This window comes from Haliotis rubra, unplaced genomic scaffold (assembly GCF_003918875.1).
Source record: "Haliotis rubra isolate DU_JTF1 unplaced genomic scaffold, ASM391887v1 Scf970, whole genome shotgun sequence".
Lineage (NCBI taxonomy): Eukaryota > Metazoa > Mollusca > Gastropoda > Lepetellida > Haliotidae > Haliotis > Haliotis rubra.
Window position 1 is genome coordinate 107,964 of NW_025767713.1, and position 14,419 is coordinate 122,382.

A 14,419-nucleotide genomic window follows, 5' to 3' on the forward strand; every position below is an offset into this window, starting at 1 on the left:
GAATATCATCAAAGCGTGTTCTCTCGTAATCCAATGCGTGAATCTCTGACATCCTGGCGGCCGTAGCTAGTGCTAACAGGAATAAGGTTTTATGGGTCAGTGATTCAAACGATGTAGATGGCAATGGTTCATAAGCCTCACTAGTGAGGTGTTGGAGCACTATATTTAGATCCCAGGCTGGAGCGTGAAACTTCCGTTTCTGATCCTCCAATCGAACGCCAGAATAAAGCGAAAGTAACTCTGGTGTTTTTGCTAACTTGACGCTCGCTCGCGATAGTTATTACAGAACTTATAGCTGCAAGATAAGTGGACAAGGTTGAGCCTTTTAGATTCTTAGTTTGTCGTAGATAACATAAGAAATCTGCCACTTGAGGATGTGTAGCATATCTGGCTGTAAATCCTTTCTTAGCAGCTAATTGACAAAACTGTGCCATTTGTCATCGTGATAAGTTAAGAGTTGAGTTACGTGAGTATAAGCGTGACCGCTTTAGCGCGCCTGGCAGAATAACCTCTCTTATTCAGACATGCCTTGATACAATCCATACGTGAATTTGGAATGCTTTCTGGTGTTTCGTGCACTTGTTTGGTGTGCGGATGTATCAATAGATTGGCGCCAGAGTGGAGCTGAAGAATTGGTTTTCCCATTACTTGAATGAGATCTGGAAACCAAGTTCTCGGCTGGCCAGTAGGGTGCACCAAAAATCAGATGGAGGCTCTGCGTTTGACTGATTTTCTGTAAGACTTGTGGGATCAACGCTGGAGGCGGAAAGCGACGCGCTTTGAGTCTCTCCCACGATATGCTTAGTGCGTCCGTTGCCCATGCTAGTGGGTCTGGCACTGGCTTAATAATTTAATGTTGTCAGTTGCTTGTTGAATCGAGTGGCTTAATAGGTCTATCAGTGGAGATCCCTATTTCCATGATTATTTGATTGAATATCTCTGTGTGGAGCATCCATTCTGTCGGCGACGGTTGGTGTGTGCCGAGAGAGCGCCTGCTAATACATTCTTTGCTCCTGGAATGTGGCAAGCTCTGACGTGTATGTTTAGATTGTCGATTAAATCGAACAGTCTGAAACATCGAAGTCAGTAGGTTCGGTGACCTTGTTGAACCTTGTTTGTTCACATAAAATGCCACTGTTGAATTGTCTGTGTGAACCATCAACTGAGCCGTTCTGTGGTATGTTGCTCCAGTGACTTATGGCGTTTATGACTGCTTGCATCTCTAGCAGATTTATGTGACATTTGCTCTCTTGATTGCTCCATAGGCCTGACGCTGTCCTGCCAGCAAGGTGGGCTCCCCAACCTTGTAGTGACGCCAGCGTCGTAGAGATGTGTGTTCGATTCGCTCTACTAAGGAGACTGCGCTAAACATTCAATCTCTTGGTCCACCAGAGTAGATGTGGTTTGACATAATCTGGTAGACTGAATGGTAGAGGGTCCTCGAGATGAGCATTGATGAGGACTTGTAACGGACGCAATTCAAGCCTGCCTCTGACTGTCAAGTCTTGAGCTGATGTGAGTAGTCCCAATAGGCTCTGCCACTGTCGTAGTGGTAACGGAGAGTAGTAGGGCTTGAGGAATAAGTTGTTGGATCTTGATCCATCTGTCCTCGGGACTACAATACGATTCTGAGCTGTTAGAAATCAGATACCTAGAAATTGCAGATCCTGGCGCTGGTTCTAGGTCCGACTTGAGTAGATTTACTAACCATCCTAATTGTGTTAGTAGCTTGATTATAAAGTTCAGATGTAGTCTGAGACGCTGTGGATCTGGATCCACTTGCATACCGTCGTCTAGGTAAAAAGCGCTGCGAAGACCTTGACGATGTAGGTATGAGACAATAGGCTTGGTCACTCTTGTGAATACCCAAGGGGCCGATGTGATTCCGAAGGGAAGAACCTTCCATTGGTAATGTTTCCTGTCTAGGATAAATCTTAGATATTTCCTTGAGTTGGGATGAATCGGAATGTGTAGAGCGCGCCTTGCAAATCTATGCTGGCCATGTAATCTTTGGGACCTAATTAAATGCCGGTTGCGGTAAGTGTATCATGCGCAAACGCTGGTGGTTTGCATAGATATTCTCTGTTGAAGATGCTCATGTTGTATATGAGACGAAACTTCTCCTTGGAATTTTTCTTCGGCACTATGAAAACTGGGGAGTAGAAACCTGGTACGATGTTTCGTTGATCCAGAACTTCTAAGGCCTGTTTGTTTAGCAGAGTAAGTACTGTTTCTCTTAACATAGGTAGTTGTGCCGGTTGAACATTGAACCCTGTGGGGTTGACTGTTAACGGAGGCTTGGCCTTGAGTTGTATTAGATATCCGTGCTGTAGGATGTTGGATACATATGGATCTTGTAGTATTCCCCAGTTTTCCCAGTGTAGCTGAAGGCGTCCACCCACTTGAGACGGTTGTACTGGAACGGCTGGGGGTGGAAGACTCCAGTCGTTCCGAACCTGAATTTCATCGTCTAAATCCACGGGCACCTCTGGATGATCTGCCTCTAGCTGATCCTCCCCTAAATTTGTTGTATGGGCGATGAAAAGAATCCTTGGGATCTTTAGCTGCAGCTAATTTCTTGTCCCGTGCTTTCTGTAGCCCCGAAAACTTAGACTTGCCCGAGTATCTCTGTGCTGACTGTTTAATGACGCTCGCTAAGGTATCCATGGATCTGATCATAAGTACCTCTCTCGAAGTCTTTAGATACTCTTGGAGACCTTGTCTATGTTGCCATCAAACAGTAAGGGCTGCATGACCATGGAGCTGTGTATAGAGATTCTGTAAATTGCTTATCCCAAGAGCAGGAGGCTAGTAAGCCTTGGCCGACTCCAGCCATGGTAGTAGTTTCAGTAAGCTGACAGGTGCTCTGTAAGAAATTGGTGGTCTCTTTTCTGCATGAGTAGAGCTGAGTAGATCATTCTATCTTCCTCCTCTGTAGAATTCTTGAACTTGGTGATGAGAGTTTCATTAATCGCTCTAGATCTATTCAATCCAAAGAACATTCTCCTGAGATGGTATCTAATTGAGCAAATTTATGATCGCCTACTCTGTAACTTCTGGACTTGGCATCGCTGATTAATTTAAAGTTGTCATCAATATCCTGGGCCTTGAAAAAGGGTCCATATTGTGTCCAGCAAATTTCTTGGCATTGAAGACCGGGAAATGTGTAGATGGACTTTCTCAAGATTTGGAACAGGCTGTATCCAGATTAGCTGGTACCGCTGCAATCGGGTCAATAGGAGGTAAGGTGATATTGTCTACATCATCATCCTTCATCAGGTAAGTCTGAGTTGAATTCTCGCTCTTCGATGGGGAAGCAAGTTGTAACTCATTCACCATCCAGTATCTAATCTCAGCATCTGAGAAAATGATACCTTCTTCCTCTGGATGTAGGGTCACATGTCGGAGTCCTAGATCTGTAGGAAAGATCTATGAGAGGACTGTGGTGAACGGACTGGACGAAAGTGGCTAGTGTAAGGAGACCTTGGAGGAGACATCCTCGGCGCTTAACGCTGGGACTTCAAGAAAGCTCTTCTAAATCTTCTGGGCGAGGTAGATATGGAGCCATTTTAGCCTTCGCGACCTTCGCTAATGTAATGTATCGAGTCAGTGTCCGAATCGACATATGAGCTTTGCTTCATGAATCCACCTCTGTGTTCTACAGGGTGTGGGCTCATGGCTAAGCCCTTCTCCGCGATGTCCCTCGCGAACTGGAGAGGCTCTAGCTCCTTCTGAGGCGCCTGGGACTTCCTTTGAGAAGTGACGCTACCGGCTGGGTTGCTCTTCAGCGGAGGAGGCTTTGTGGGCTCTGGGGTCTCTACGCGAAGCCAAGGCGGGCTCTGGGGCCCTGTATGACTTATTATGGGTTGGGCTCTGGGTTCTGTGGCTCTGGGGCCTCTGTAAACCGTAACGGTCCTCCATCAGTCTCATGATTTGGTTAACCAGGTCGTCTGGGACGGTCTGCGCTGGCGTTGAGGGTGGCCTCTCTGTGAAAGTGACGGGACCCTCAATCTTAAACTCAGGCGTCAGCGTAGGCATCTCTGGTTGCGTGTTGATCTGCGCTGTAGTGACGGTAGCAGATACTGGACGCTTATGACGCACATCTGAATGGAATGTCATCATCATATAAACATAATTCTGAGAAGGTAGAATATCGGAGGCAAAATTATTTGTAGCCAGAGATTTCCCTTGATGAGCTGTGGACCTGGGGTTCAAGCGTACGCTGAGATGATGTGGACGCTTCCTAGTCTTAGACTGTGAAGACGGAATGTCTTGAGATGCAGGTTGCTTCTTGGACATAGCGGACTGCGTCCCACGCTTATCCCCCGAGGGAAACTCCGGCAGGCCAACAGTCGGTGGCAGGTCGTCAGTCAACAGTTGACAGGGTATATTAGCTTCCGATCTATTAGCCATGACTGAAGATTGTTTGCGAGATTTATCTGCACTTCCGTCTCAAAACGGAACATAAATATTTATCAAAGGCAGCAATTGGTAAATTAATACATAATTTACAACGAGAAACTATAGAACATGGAGTAATGCAACTAGGGCATTTTAATTGTGGATCGGTAGTGGAATAACGTAGTTTACAACCTGTGCAGATTCTCATTAACGTAAACTGCTGAACAAATACGGCGAACCGTGAATAAAACAGCAGAAACACGACTAATAATCAATGCAAGTTGAATAAGGATACTAGTTACACCTCTATAACTGAATATAAGAGGTACTAAACTAAATTTTAATAAAGGATATAGTGTGTTGGGAGACACTACGCTCTCACGTCCAGCTCACTGGGCGAAGAAGGAGAGAGTGAGGCACATGGGCTGAGGTGGCGCCCTCGTTCCCGCGCTTGTGGAAGGGAGGTAACTCGTGGTGAGTACTAATTAGTGATTTTTTAATTGAAGGGAACTTCAATTGGGAGATACTTGTGTTCAACTATGTTCGCAAGAAGAAGAAGAGAAGCAATAAGCATGAGTCAGGATAAGGAAAAATATATTGCTTTTTTTTAATCTATTTCCAACATTAAGGGTATGAATTTACTGGACCTAGCCACATATGATATGGATACTGAAAAAAATGTTGTCCGAATGCTATGTAGCTGAAGGTGCTGCAGCACTGACCAGCAGAGTCTGTTCCCGGAGTCTCAGATCCTCGTCTATCTGGAGAGACAGCAGCTTCGGCACCAGCCCCATGAACTGGAGCATGTTGGACAAGAACTCCTGGGCACTGGAGGAGAATACACATAGTGAGTGGCTGACTGAGTGGTTGGTTGGTTGGTTAAATGAGTGATTGGTTAGATAGATAGTGGGTTAGTTGAGTGGTTGGTTGTTTGGTATGCTGAATGAGGGGTTGGTTAGTTGAGTGGTTAGTAGGTTGCTGAATGAGTGGTGGTTGGATAGTGTTTGAGTGGTAGGTTGCTGTATGAATGAAGGGTTGGTTAGATAGTGGGATAGTGAGTGGCTGGTTGTTTGGTATGCTGAATGAAGAGTTGGTTAGATAGTGGATAGTTGAGAATGGTTGGCTAGTTTGGTATGCTGGAATGAGAGGTTGGTTAGTGGGATAGATGCTGAATAGTGGGGTTAGCTGAATGAAGAGTTGGTTAGATAGTGGGATAGTTTGAGTGGTTGTTAGATAGCGGGTTTGTTGGAATGGTATGCTGAATGAGGGGTTGGTTAGATAGTAGGTTATGCTGAGAGTGGTTGGTTGTTTGGTATGCTGCTGAATATGAGATAGTTGAGTGGCTGGGTTGGTTAGATAGTGGGATAGTTGAGTGGACAGTTGGCTGGACAGTTTGGTATGCTGAATGAGAGGTTGGTTAGATAGTGGGTTAGCTGAGTGGTTGTTTGTTTGGTATGCTGAATGAGGGGTTGGTTAGATAGTAGGTTACCAGAGTGGTTGGTTGTTTGGTATGCTGTATGAGGGGTTGGTTAGATAGTGAGGGTTGGTTGGATAGTTGAGTGGTTGGTTGTTTGGTATGCTGAATGAGAGTGGTTGGTTGTTTAGATAGTGGGTTAGTTGAGTGGTTGTTTGTTTGGTATGCTGAATGAGGGTTGGTTAGATAGTAGGTATTACCAGTTGAGTGGTTGGTTGTTTGGTATGCTGTGTTAATGAGGGGTTGGTTAGATAGTGGGATAGTTGAGTGGTTGGTTGTTTGGTATGCTGAATGAGAGGGTTGGTTAGATAGTGGGATAGTTGAGTGGTTGGTTGTTTGGTATGCTGAATGAGGGGTTGGTTAGATAGTGGGATAGTTGAGTGGTTGGTTGTTTGGTATGCTGAATGAGGGTTGGTTAGATAGTGGGTTACCCGAGTGGTTGGTTGTTTGGTATGCTGAATGAAGGGTTGGTTAGATAGTGGGATAGTTGAGTGGTTGGTTGTTTGGTATGCTGAATGAAGGGTTGGTTAGATAGTGGGTTACTTGAGTGGTTGTTGGTTAAGGGTTTGGTTGGTTGGTTCACTGGCTGGTTGAGTGATCAGTTGGTTGAGAGAGTGGAATGAGTGCTTGGTTCAGCAGTCAGTAGGTTGAGTGATTGCTTGATTCGTTGAATTAGAGTTTGATTCAATGGCTGGTTAATAAATGTGGGTGAGTTGAGGGTGTGGTTGGTTGAGTGGATATTTTGTTGTAAAGGTCACTGGTTTAGTGGAAATAGTCGTCTAAAGCTAATTTAATCTACATCTACTTACACTTCCTTGCCGACCCTGTCGCTCCAGCTGATCTCGCTGGCAAAGTAGGCATTGACTGTGATGACCAGGTCTATCAGGATCTGCTGGCACCATGGTTGCTATGGAAACACAGAACATTATACTCACAGTACTCAAATGTAATCCAACCAATCAAAGAAAACTGTCCCTAAGTGAGTTATTCAGGTTACAGATTGGGAAACTTCTAAATTAAGTCCAATCCAAACACGAGCCATGCTCAGTAGCCATTAGAACTCCCATTTTGGTTTACCCAACTACTATTTGGCTAAGGACAAGACAGAGGTGTCACTTGAAACATGTTTTCCTGTACTAAGTTAGGACTGGCAGAGGCCCAGATAAGCTGCGTATCCGGGTAAAATACGCATAGAAACTTTCCAATTACGCATTGAAAAATAATTGTTGCGTACCAATTACGCATTTTAAATGTTTGATACGCAAAAAGTTTAAAACAAATGCGTACAGAATATATTATAAAAATCGCTTGCGTAATGAAAAAGACATCGATTGCTATCAAGTTGTACTGTTAGTATAGGACAAGTGTTGTACTGTCAGTGTAGGATGAGTGATTTTTTATGAAATCATTTCCATTATATTTAAGTTGGATTTGATTAGGTATGACATAAGGCAGAACATACCTGCTTAGTAAACTTACTCAATGACGTAATACTTAGGTGAGTAAAATGATTGAAATACGCACATATTTGAAAGCAGTGGGTAACGGAAAATGAAATACCCACTCAACATTCATAATACCCACTCTAAAAAAATACAGTGGGTACAGTACCCACATGAGCTAAATCTTATCTGGAGCTCTGACTGGTCAACATTATGTCAACTTATACTAGTGTGTAGGTCTGTGTTCACACAGGTCATAGCCATTTACCACTTGTGTCATTGTTGGTGAAACTCATGAGGCATGGCATTTAGAGGACATACCATTTATCAGGGCCGACAAATATGAAAATAGAGGGAGGCAACTCTGTTTATCCATTTAATAAGGCATGAATCATTCATTTATCTGTTTGTTATATGATAATAGAGGGAGGCAACTCTGTTTATCCATTTAATTAGGCATGAATCATTCATTTATCTGTTTGTTATATGATAATAGAGGGAGGCAACTCTGTTTATCCATTTAATAAGGCATGAATCATTCATTTATCTGTTTGTTATATGATAATAGAGGGAGGCAACTCTGTTTATCCATTTAATTAGGCATGAATCATTCATTTATCTGTTTGTTATATGATAATAGAGGGAGGCAACTCTGTTTATCCATTTAATAAGGCATGAATCATTCATTTATCTGTTTGTTATATGATAATAGAGGGAGGCAACTCTGTTTATCCATTTAATAAGGCATGAATCATTCATTTATCTGTTTGTTATATGATAATAGAGGGAGGCAACTCTGTTTATCCATTTAATAAGGCATGAATCATTCATTTATCTGTTTGTTATATGATAATAGAGGGAGGCAACTCTGTTTATCCATTTAATAAGGCATGAATCATTCATTTATCTGTTTGTTATATGATAATAGAGGGAGGCAACTCTGTTTATCCATTTAATAAGGCATGAATCATTCATTTATCTGTTTGTTATATGATAATAGAGGGAGGCAACTCTGTTTATCCATTTAATAAGGCATGAATCATTCATTTATCTGTTTGTTATATGATAATAGAGGGAGGCAAGTCTGTTTATCCATTTAATAAGGCATGAATCATTCATTTATCTGTTTGTTATATGATAATAGAGGGAGGCAAGTCTGTTTATCCATTTAATAAGGCATGAATCATTCATTTATCTGTTTGTTATATGATAATAGAGGGAGGCAACTCTGTTTATCCATTTAATAAGGCATGAATCATTCATTTATCTGTTTGTTATATGATAATAGAGGGAGGCAAGTCTGTTTATCCATTTAATAAGGCATGAATCATTCATTTATCTGTTTGTTATATGATAATAGAGGGAGGCAAGTCTGTTTATCCATTTAATAAGGCATGAATCATTCATTTATCTGTTTGTTATATGATAATAGAGGGAGGCAACTCTGTTTATCCATTTAATAAGGCATGAATCATTCATTTATCTGTTTGTTATATGATAATAGAGGGAGGCAACTCTGTTTATCCATTTAATAAGGCATGAATCATTCATTTATCTGTTTGTTATATGATAATAGAGGGAGGCAACTCTGTTTATCCATTTAATAAGGCATGATCATCATTCATTTATCTGTTTCCATTTATATGATAATAGTTTGTTATATGATAATAGAGGGAGGCAACTCTGTTTATCCATTTAATAAGGCATGAATCATTCATTTATCTGTTTGTTATATGATAATAGAGGGAGGCAACTCTGTTTATCCATTTAATAAGGCATGAATCATTCATTTATCTGTTTGTTATATGATAATAGAGGGAGGCAACTCTGTTTATCCATTTAATAAGGCATGAATCATTCATTTATCTGTTTGTTATATGATAATAGAGGGAGGCAAGTCTGTTTATCCATTTAATAAGGCATGAATCATTCATTTATCTGTTTGTTATATGATAATAGAGGGAGGCAACTCTGTTTATCCATTTAATAAGGCATGAATCATTCATTTATCTGTTTGTTATATGATAATAGAGGGAGGCAACTCTGTTTATCCATTTAATAAGGCATGAATCATTCATTTATCTGTTTGTTATATGATAATAGAGGGAGGCAAGTCTGTTTATCCATTTAATAAGGCATGAATCATTCATTTATCTGTTTGTTATATGATAATAGAGGGAGGCAACTCTGTTTATCCATTTAATAAGGCATGAATCATTCATTTATCTGTTTGTTATATGATAATAGAGGGAGGCAAGTCTGTTTATCCATTTAATAAGGCATGAATCATTCATTTATCTGTTTGTTATATGATAATAGAGGGAGGCAAGTCTGTTTATCCATTTAATAAGGCATGAATCATTCATTTATCTGTTTGTTATATGATAATAGAGGGAGGCAAGTCTGTTTATCCATTTAATAAGGCATGAATCATTCATTTATCTGTTTGTTATATGATAATAGAGGGAGGCAAGTCTGTTTATCCATTTAATAAGGCATGAATCATTCATTTATCTGTTTGTTATATGATAATAGAGGGAGGCAAGTCTGTTTATCCATTTAATAAGGCATGAATCATTCATTTATCTGTTTGTTATATGATAATAGAGGGAGGCAAGTCTCTGTTTATCCATTTAATAAGGCATGAATCATTCATTTATCTGTTTGTTATATGATAATAGAGGGAGGCAACTCTGTTTATCCATTTAATAAGGCATGAATCATTCATTTATCTGTTTGTTATATGATAATAGAGGGAGGCAAGTCTGTTTATCCATTTAATAAGGCATGAATCATTCATTTATCTGTTTGTTATATGATAATAGAGGGAGGCAAGTCTGTTTATCCATTTAATAAGGCATGAATCATTCATTTATCTGTTTGTTATATGATAATAGAGGGAGGCAAGTCTGTTTATCCATTTAATCATTTAGGCATGAATCATTCATTTATCTGTTTGTTTGTTATATGATAATAGAGGGAGGCAAGTCTGTTTATCCATTTAATAAGGCATGAATCATTCATTTATCTGTTTGTTATATGATAATAGAGGGAGGCAAGTCTGTTTATCCATTTAATAAGGCATGAATCATTCATATATCTGTTTGTTATATGATAATAGAGGGAGGCAAGTCTGTTTATCCATTTAATAAGGCATGAATCATTCATTTATCTGTTTGTTATATGATAATAGAGGGAGGCAACTCTGTTTATCCATTTAATAAGGCATGAATCATTCATTTATCTGTTTGTTATATGATAATAGAGGGAGGCAACTCTGTTTATCCATTTAATAAGGCATGAATCATTCATTTATCTGTTTGTTATATGATAATAGAGGGAGGCAACTCTGTTTATCCATTTAATAAGGCATGAATCATTCATTTATCTGTTTGTTATATGATAATAGAGGGAGGCAACTCTGTTTATCCATTTAATAAGGCATGAATCATTCATTCATCTGTTTGTTATATGATAATAGAGGGAGGCAAGTCTGTTTATCCATTTAATAAGGCATGAATCATTCATTTATCTGTTTGTTATATGATAATAGAGGGAGGCAAGTCTGTTTATCCATTTAATAAGGCATGAATCATTCATATATCTGTTTGTTTGGTTGTTGCTCAATGTCACACTTAACAATATTCCAGCTACGTGGTTTGTAAATAATCGAGTCTTGACAAGACAATCCAGTGATCAACAGCATGAGCATCGTTCAATGCAGTTGACATGTATTAGCCAAGTCAGCGGGCCTGACCATCTGATCCCGTTAGTCGCCTCTCACGACAAGTCTGGGTTGCTGAAGATCAATTTTAACCCGGATCTTCACAGGGGCATAAATCATTCACTAACGAAGTAAGAAGAATCATATCAGAACAAGTTTGACTTATGAAACACATTGTACCTGTTTGACTTTGGGTTTTTCCAGGATCTGGGTGAGGATATCAAACACTCTTCCTGGCACAGACATGGACTTGACAAATGAAAGAACCTTGAAGACATCGCTGAAACAAAGAAACTAGGTCACCCGGATGATTAAATAACATGTTATGTTTGTTACCTGTTTCATGCCACAGTGAGCAATCTACCAACAAAAACATGGTAACCTTTGAATAATCTTGCATATAGATTCCAATGATTGATATAAAAGGCATCACACCAAACTATAACATGTTATATATGGGATTACACTTTCTCAGTAAAGTCCAGATTCTAGTACTTTTGTTGGGTTGAGTTCCATCCTGGATTCGAACCTACATATTCAGAGTCAGGCACCTAATCGCCAGCACACAAAGCCAGCCGCTAAACCCGATCAGCCACCGCGACTTCCACAATGTTTGTCTTCTGACATACATACACACAGCAGATTGTGATAGAAATATTTTATGGGTGAGGTGAGGTGAAATTGGGTTTAACTTCGCGCTGGAGAATATTTCGCTCATATGACGACGTGAATGCGTGTGTATGTGTATGTAGGGCTGCTTGTACTAGCCCAGACTGAAGCTGGTTTTATAGTGCTAGCCCACTGAGATACTATGCCGCAGTGAAGCATGAATACCCCACTCAGACACATTATACTGACTCCGAGGCGACCAGTCCTTGATGTACCCATTAATGCCGAGCGCCAGGCAGGGACCAACAAGTACCATATTTTAACGTCTTTTGGTATGACGCGGCCGGGGATCGAACCCGCGACCTTCCGCTCTCCGGGCAGATGCTCTAACTACTACACCACGGAGGCGGTCAATCACTGAAAGAAAGACGCCTTTCAGATTTATAATATGAAGAATATCATGCATGTTTACTGTACATGGTGACATACCAGTGATTGATGTTATGAACACCATCCCATGTTGTTTGGGGTATAGCAGTCTAAGTAAACTTAGGCTCAGCATTATTCGTTACACTGCTATATACCGAATCGAACAAACTCCTAGTAGAAGGTCGCATCAGCTAACATTTGAGCAACCTACGACTGTCCGATCAAATGCAAGACTTACAAATGGATTCAACCAATCAAACAACGGCTACTATTTACAGTTCAGCAAGACTTACAAAACGATGCACCATGAAACTGATAGTGCGATCGGAAAAGTGCTTCCTCATAAAACACAGACCTGCAGCATATACACTTTGGGTTTCTGTTGACATGGTTACTATTAGCTTAAATTTCCGCAAGATGACATCTTGGAATATTGACAAAAATGCTATTTTCAGCGACTGTCTACTCACTGTTGTGAATAATGGTGTCCTCCATGCGTATCACTCAGAAGCGATCGTAATGACAATAGCATACGGTATTGTTCGAGTACAAATGTTTTCAGGGTAAAAGTCCAAATGCTTTATGTTAACTTTCGTGATTTGGTAAGCTGTGTTCCGATTGGTCAATTCAAAAGGTTAGCAGACGCAACCTTCTAGCAGTGTAATGAATAATACTGGTGGTAAAGTAGCAGACGCAACCTTCTACTAGGGTTTGTTAGACTCAGTATAGCAGTGTAATGAATAATACTGGTGGTACAGTGACACACAATCAAGACATAGAGCCTGTAACACAGCAGATAGCCAGGGAAATATTTACCCTTCGTTCTAGAGAACTAAAACATCAACAGCCTTGCAATACACTTGACTTTGGGTTGTCATTCATTCGAAGTGTGTGGGGGATTGCTAATTTACTACTCTTGGTTGACATTGATATTTGTAGTGTTAACCAACAGAGGCAATACAATACATATCCATAATAGTTTTTTGTGACTGTTATCATAAAGTGATATGTTATCATTCATAGTAGACCGCCTCCGTGGTGTAGTGGTTAAAGCGTCCGCCCGGAGAGCGGAAGGTCCGGGTTCGATCCCCGACCGTGTCATACCAAAAGACGTTAAAATGTGGTACTTGTTGGTCCCTGCCTGGCGCTCGGCATTATGGGTACAACAAGGACTGGTCGGCTCGGAGTCAGTATAATGTGTCTGAGTGGGGTATTCATGCTTCACTGCGGTGTGGTATCTCAGTGGGCTAGCACTATAAAACCAGCTTAAGTCTGGGCTAGTACAAGCAGCCGCGCATCCACATACACAAACATGCACGTCGTCATATGAGCGAAATATTCTCAAGCACGACGCTAAACCCAATTTCACCTCACCTCACCTCACCTCATTCATAGTAAAACTTGTCATTTTTGTAATTATCTAATGCATCAGAGCTGGATGATAAAGGTAACTTTTAGAGGTAAATTAGATCTATTATATTTTCTTGTTATGAATTTGGGCTCTGGTTGGTTGATCCCACAAATAAGTTAAAAATGGAAATAAGCCGTTGTGAAGCTAAATGATTACTAAAGAAATGCTTACAATGATTGCCACATTTTTGTCAAAACTGCAAAGAACATTCTGTGGGTATGGGTCAGAATCCTGGATGGGACACCAGCTTAAAAAGTACTAGAACTTGTACTTTACTGAGAAAATATATTCCCAAAAGGAACATATGTGTCATGATGTGATGGAACAAAGAACACACTTTTCTATTACAACAAGAAGACAAAGTCATCAATATCCCCCGCAATGGCAAAATACTCTTTATGAATATGTCTACTAGTTATGATTATGTCACATGTTTTGGAGTGTATACAGCAAAAGTGGAAGGAGAGTATTGAAAGGTTTTTAAGATCTGCTCCAGAAAGGAGCACTATCACCAAGTTCAGTTGAAGCCTAACTTGTTGCCATGGAAATGCAACAAGATGACATCCTCATAGTCACAGCCTAAGTCATGTTTCCATGGAAACCCCCAAATCTAAAATTCACATCTGGGTCTAATCCGGAAAGGCACATCTAGGGATCATGCTTGACATATGTACCAAGTTTGATGAAGCTAGCGTGTAAAATTTAGGAGATCTGCTCCGGACAAGATGACATCCTCATAATCACAGTCTAAGTCATGTTTCCATGGAACCCACAAAAAATAAAATTCACATCTGGGTCTAACCCCCAAAGAGCACATCTAGGGATCATGCTTGACATGTGTACCAAGTTTGGTTAAGCTATCATGAATAATTTAGGAGATATGCTTCGGACAAAGTGTGACGAACTCACAAACGCTCGGACAGAACCGT

At 40.5% G+C, this 14,419-nt stretch overlaps 1 protein-coding gene across 3 annotated transcripts in view; it reads right to left on the reverse strand.

Annotated features, from left to right (window-relative positions):
* Nucleotides 1-14,419, reverse strand: part of LOC124265316 (serine/threonine-protein kinase 36-like) — a 60,021-nt gene that overhangs the window by 31,548 nt on the left and 14,054 nt on the right. For all 3 annotated transcript variants that reach the window (XM_046700108.1, XM_046700109.1, XM_046700107.1), the window contains 3 exons: nucleotides 11,222-11,321; nucleotides 6,685-6,782; nucleotides 5,124-5,229 (listed from right to left, as the gene is read on the reverse strand). In XM_046700108.1, the coding sequence (XP_046556064.1) occupies nucleotides 5,124-5,229; nucleotides 6,685-6,782; nucleotides 11,222-11,321 (304 nt within the window). The remainder of the gene's footprint in view (nucleotides 1-5,123; nucleotides 5,230-6,684; nucleotides 6,783-11,221; nucleotides 11,322-14,419) is intronic.